General features: G+C 47.5%; 1 protein-coding gene across 1 annotated transcript in view; it reads right to left on the reverse strand.

The window, feature by feature from the left end:
* LOC125941300 (uncharacterized) overlaps positions 1 to 5306 on the reverse strand; it is a 54087-nt gene extending 48781 nt beyond the window's left edge. Inside the window, exons 1-2 of the mRNA XM_049658292.1 lie at positions 5194 to 5306; positions 681 to 757 (exon numbers count right to left, since the gene is read on the reverse strand). Coding sequence (XP_049514249.1) covers positions 681 to 757; positions 5194 to 5306 — 190 coding nt within the window. The remainder of the gene's footprint in view (positions 1 to 680; positions 758 to 5193) is intronic.
* Between the last annotated feature and the right edge of the window lie 694 nt (positions 5307 to 6000).

A 6000-nucleotide genomic window follows, 5' to 3' on the forward strand; every position in this document is an offset into this window, starting at 1 on the left:
ATCCAGGCATAAGTCCATGAGATGCTTCACTATGTTCACGCTTTTTCTTGACCTCCTATATATGACACAAACCTGCGTCAGTCAAAGACGTACTCTCCTTTCAGTAGCCGTTTATCCGATGTCCCTTTACTGACTCCTGTAGCTGAAGTTACTAAGAAACCTCAGGCTGTAAGCAGTGCTTGTTTAGCAGCTCATTACGAAAACAAAAACGCCTGGTATCCCCTACAACATTGTGTAGGCCGTCGATAGAATACCAGAGAAATTTAAAAAAAGATTGCTCAATTAGCACACTTAACAGCCGTGTTGCCGACACCAGATCAGCTTGGAAAACAGTGGAGAAGCGTTAATTCACGGGTCAATGCCACAAAGCATGAAAGTACGTTACAAGTGCGGACTTTATAGTCAGTACTGCACGAAATGGAGCTAGGGACACACCTTCCCTAAATGTACAAACATTGCGTATATTTAAAAAACAAGATAATGCGAGAGATTAAAAAGGTGAAAATTACAGAAATTCCATTTGCTGGATAACCGTCGACACTTGGCGGTGTTGGTAAAGTGCGTCTTTATGCGCAATAAATTCGCTGCTGCCACGGTGCATTCATTGCGGCTGTGTGCCATGTTTGTTGTGACGTGCATTCGCAAGTTGCACCCGTGTCAAACGGCCATCGCCTACGTACCATCGACGCTGTAAGTCCCGTCGCGTATTGGCCCGCGCTGCGTGTTCCACTGGTAAGGGCAAGGGCCATCAGAAACCCTACAATAAATAAAGGTAGTGGTCTTAGAGACTACTTTGACAAAAGAAGTTGGAATTATAACGTGCAGAAGTGGAATCTCGTGGGGGTTGGTCAGTCAATATCGGAATGACTGCACAGCGCAAAAGACAAGGACGGAAGAAATGAGACAACACAGGCGCTGATTTACCAAAAGGCCAGAAGTATATCTTTTAGACATGAACCAAAAAATAAAAACACGATTTACATGACGTCACACTTCTCAATACCCCTTATCTCATCATGGCCACATATTTGATTTCGTTTTTGTTGAGGAATCTGAGGGCATGCTGATGATAAGGTCACCCAACCGCTGTTGTAAGCCTCTATAATCTCACAGGTGAGCTGTTCTCGGTGATTAGGAATTACGGCACATTTACCAAATTCAGTTGCCTGCAGAGCACTGGTAATTTCTCCGATGCAGAAAAAAACAACTTTAACAATTACTTTATTGCATATCTTCTTCCCACTGTGCGGAATCTTGTGCAAGTGCGGAACACCTTGACTCGCATCTTGTCTCTGGCAGTGTAGTCTGTTGGTGCTTTGGTTCCTTGCTTGACTTTCTTTAATATCTTTCCTGTTACTGACACTAACAAAAGCTCGAGATACCCTGCAGATGTCAGGCGGGAGGCCTGCGCAAGGAGACTGCGCTGTAAAGAGTGGCCACAAGAGTTATTTAAATCATTTGGGAAGCAAAGATTCAAAACGCTATGTTTTACCAACTTCGCATGTGCTGATAGATAAGGCACAATGGTTTGTTCCCTCGGTTCTCGTATTTCCAGGTCAAACGAGATATAGAGAAACCTAAGTAGCAAGTCTCAAAACCTTAACGAGGCATCCACTGGTATTTCATGCATCAGAACAAGAGGCGACAAGCACTCTTTGAATTCGCAAAGTGAATCAGAAACAGCAGGCTCAAAACCTTGACCTTCACCAGCAAAAAGTGACAAAAAGTCATGCACAAAGAGGAAAACATTTACAGCCAACTTTTACAAGGTGGCTATCAACAAGTCGGTCATTGTAAGCACGAAAAATGTATCTTGAGATTGTTGTTATGCAATAACCAACGTACAAACCACTTTGCAATGTAAATTTACACATTCCATGATGTAAACGTTGATCTTAAGTAGAATCCAAGCAGCTCAAGAAAGCCGCGCACCGAAAAAGCAGAAGAATTATAGAATGAAACAGTCGAAGTGGGCAGTACCGTCCTTAACGCACAGTAGCAGCGTATCGTGCAGTAGAGAGCAGAACAAGTCTTTCATGTGAATGGAGGACATGTTGAGACCATTTTCGTTACTTGAAATATACACGATGATGTCATTAGGGTCTTTCGCAAGAAAAAGGGTCGACATCTGTAAGCAGGCTAAGTTTCTCATGCAACAACAAAGCAACCGCTTTTTACCAAGTCCTCTTCTCAGTGATAATGACTCGTAGTGGTCAATCAACCTTGTGCGTTTTGACAGCGAAAAAAAAATCCAGGCTAGGCTTGCTGCTTTTCTGAATTGAAACTGGCTGACCAATTAGGTTCGGTGCGTAACAAAGTCTTTTAGCGTCCGTTCCTACTTTTAGGAACGTCTGCATTCTTCTACATTGCGTCTCCTTTTCACCCTGTGAAAGTGGATGTACAGTCGAGGGCAAAATTTTAGAGCCTACGGGAACGGTACTAAACTGCATCGCTGCGCCTTCTGACGGCTACGCGGCCAAGTTCGAGAGCGCGTACTGCACACGCGCGTCCTTTTTTATCTGCCAGCCTGCTCGTTATGTCGCTTCAACCGCGTGCGCACCGAAACGCGGGAGAGTGCAAGGTGCCACTTCTGCAGTCGCCGTGGAATCGTAGAGCGCAAAAGACATCGCTGCTTCCTGAGCTTATCACATAATTTGATTTCAGAAAAAGTGACGCAAAGCATGCGGCAAGGCGTAGAGAGTGGCGCGCTCCCTGCGCTGCCACTACAAATTAAGTGTTTTCGTCACGATATGGCGATATAATCACTCGGTTGATTCCACGGCGACTGCAGAAGTGGCCCGCGTTCCGGTGCGTGCGCGGTTGAAGCGACCGAACGAGAAGGCTGGCAGGTAAAAAAGGCCGCGTGTGCGCAGTACCTGTACTCGAACTTAGGTGCGCAGCCATCAGAAGGCGCAGCGATGCATCTTAGTCTTAGCTTAGTCGCCGCTCCCGTGGTCTCTAATATTTTACACTCGACTGTACAGCGAAGCTGTCTACGACGTCACACAAGCGCCACCACCAATAGGCGTCACACCGTCGAGATAAATGTAGCGTCCACGACATCGTTCGCTGCCTTTCCAATTGTGCTTTGACAGCGCGCTGCAGGTTCGCGGCATACTGACGCTTTCGTGTAACCCGCGTTCACGAAGTGAACGTCATTGCAATTTTCTAATGTTGCCCTGAAGTCGATTACGGTCGCAGCACACACTGCACGACCCATGCAACGGACAGAAAGCCAACTTATCAAGGACAGATGCATCCTGTGCCCACATTTGTCACGCGCACACGCAGGTGCGCCGGAGTGGTGCATATATAGGCATTCTAGTAGATATTCCGCCTGGTGCAAGTGCGTAATTTAACTAATTCAATTCTTCAAAGTGCGTCAGAAAATTGGTAAAGTACGACTTACACAGCCTGCAGACATGACAGCATGGGATTGTAATGTGAACATACAGAAAACATTGTGTTACGGAGAAACTCAAAATTACTCCAGCTCTGGAGACGAAAAATTTTTTTTTCTCGACGCGATGGTGTATGCGCATGGACGCACAAAATTTGTCGGGGTATCCATATACAGATTCGCTATGAAGCGATATGTCGGCTCAGCAGTTTAACACAGAATGAACAGCCGCTTGGGCTTTTGAGCAAAACACGTCATTTGGTAGGTAGGTAGGTAGGAAACTTTATTGACGCCCTGAAGTAGTCACCCCTCGTTTTCACGGAGGGAGGACCGCGGGCCGCTCCCACGTCGGGACGGGAAGGCCAAGCCTCACCGCCGCATCGTGGGCCTTCTGGACTGCCTTGAGTTGATCGAACCAGTCATGACTCTTTATCAGTAAATAGAATGTGTATTGCGGGATTCCTTGATCCGTGTGGTAAAAGAGAAAAACCGTACAGCAAAACAGTATATGGGGCGTGAACTAGTCACACGACGTTAGAAGGATGCAAAGCTGGTGTGTTGGCACCCGTCCATGCTCAGTAATAAGCAAAAAAAAAAAAAACATAAACTAAGAAAAAAACGCAAACCTCAGCAAAGAAAATAGGACCAAGCGCTGCTCTCAGCTGAGCAAATTTACACAATAACGGTTACGGAGCAACCCCTCACTGTGGAACTTCGGCAAAAGTGATAACGAAGACTGTCACTTGCGTACCTTGTGTCTATGCTAACCGCTAAGCTAGTCGTATGTTTTCCACGTACTGCTCACAGCAACTGGCCACTTTTCATAACAGACAAGACAATTGAAGACGAAGTTTGCCCTTCCAACCAAGAAATTTCCGCCTATTCAATAAGCGGGAGGCAGCGTTGGTATCAGTTGCTTCACACTGCGTAAAAGAAAAAAGAGACAGCGGAGCTGATGGGCACCTAGCTTGTCCTGGCTTCTGGGCTGGGCTCAGCACTACCAAGTCATCCCCAGCATTTTCCAGAATTTATCGCGAAGCGCGGCCTCCTCGCGACCGCCCAAAGATAGTACGAACCATCTTTGAGCATCCTGTGGCTTCTACTGATCGAACGCCGCGCACGCGCTTACATAGCTGTTACCTCAAGGTGAGCGCTTGCGCCGATCAAATCGTTATCACGGCGCATGCGCGTGCAGACGACGCAACGCATGCACCACCCTTGTGAATCTATGTGATGCTGCGCGTTTTCAAATCTCGCCAGCAGTTGGCGCTCCGCGGACCGCTCGCCACGCGCTCGTGTGTTCCCTCCAGGAGTGGGCCGTACTCTACATAGTCGAAAAATTCCCTTTTGTACCCACCTGTTGACATTCGGCACGATTGCTTGTCCTATGCGTTTGTTGCCTAATGGCAATTAATGCAAACGGACCCGGAATGAATCGCACCCGGAATTGAAGCCGGGACTTCGAGCTAAAGCACCGCAACGGCACAGCCACGTGAAGTACAATAATCAGACATAAATAAAAAATATTTTCTTCGATAAATACATTCGCTTCATGGTGTGACAGAAATCGTATCTTTACCGCTTAACCGCTGACTTTGCGTTGAGCATGGCGATATTTCAGCGCTGCCCAAGCATCGACGCGCATAAAGCTAAGAAATCCGCCGATTTAAAAGCTCAAGTTCGCTGCCAAAATGGCACGTTTTATGTGGGAGCGAATGTATAGCTGTTAAAGACTATTCTGGGTCGAGTCTGTGGGTGACAGCATTCGATGAAATTTTGAAAAGCGAGCTCACGTTCTGTAGGCACCCAAAGTAGATGAAGCACCCTGGGTGTTGTCACGGCTTGTACTTGGGGTTGCTTCGTCTGTGGAGCTGAACGCAGGAGGCGTGCTTCTTTTTTCAGCCATGACGGACGTTTCTATGCCAAGGAATTGGCATATATTCGCAACTGCGCGATGGTGAATCCCCGCGCATGCGCACTCAATGCCAAGAAACAACGCCAACAAATAAACATCTTGGCACTTCGAGATTTTGAATAAAATGACAGCGCATATCTGGAAAAAAACGAGCCAATATAGAGTACGCCACTAGTCTCAAGCTAAATTGCAAATGTTTGAACGCTAGCACAGCCCCCCCCCCCCCCCCCCGATAACCCTTGCTATCTTTCCGCAAAATTATTTAACCAAGCTAGCTCTCACTTCCACAAGTAAAATAAAATAAACCCGGCAGATCGCACGCCCTCTGGGAATCGATGTTATGCGAAGCAGTGTGAGGGGACATCCCCAAGTTAACGAAATGACCATCAGAGCACCAAGACGTAGGCGGCTGTTTCATGCCGAACATGACACGCATGTCATGGCATTCATGTCATGAGTTCCTCAGCACTCCCTCTAGCTACACCTATAGTCGGGTACAACATTAGAAGGCAGCGGCATGTGGCCGTCAAAGGCGGATGCACGTGAGCCTCCACCAATGAGCGCGCACTATAGACAGACGTCATAAGCCGGAGGGCCGGTGACCACGCCGACGGAGAACATGGCAGCCCGCCCATCGAACTGGGCCGAGTCGCGCCGGTGGGGCTTTTTCTTTAGTCGCGGAGGC

This window comes from Dermacentor silvarum, chromosome 11 (genome assembly GCF_013339745.2).
Source record: "Dermacentor silvarum isolate Dsil-2018 chromosome 11, BIME_Dsil_1.4, whole genome shotgun sequence".
In the NCBI taxonomy this organism is placed as follows: Eukaryota; Metazoa; Arthropoda; class Arachnida; order Ixodida; family Ixodidae; genus Dermacentor; species Dermacentor silvarum.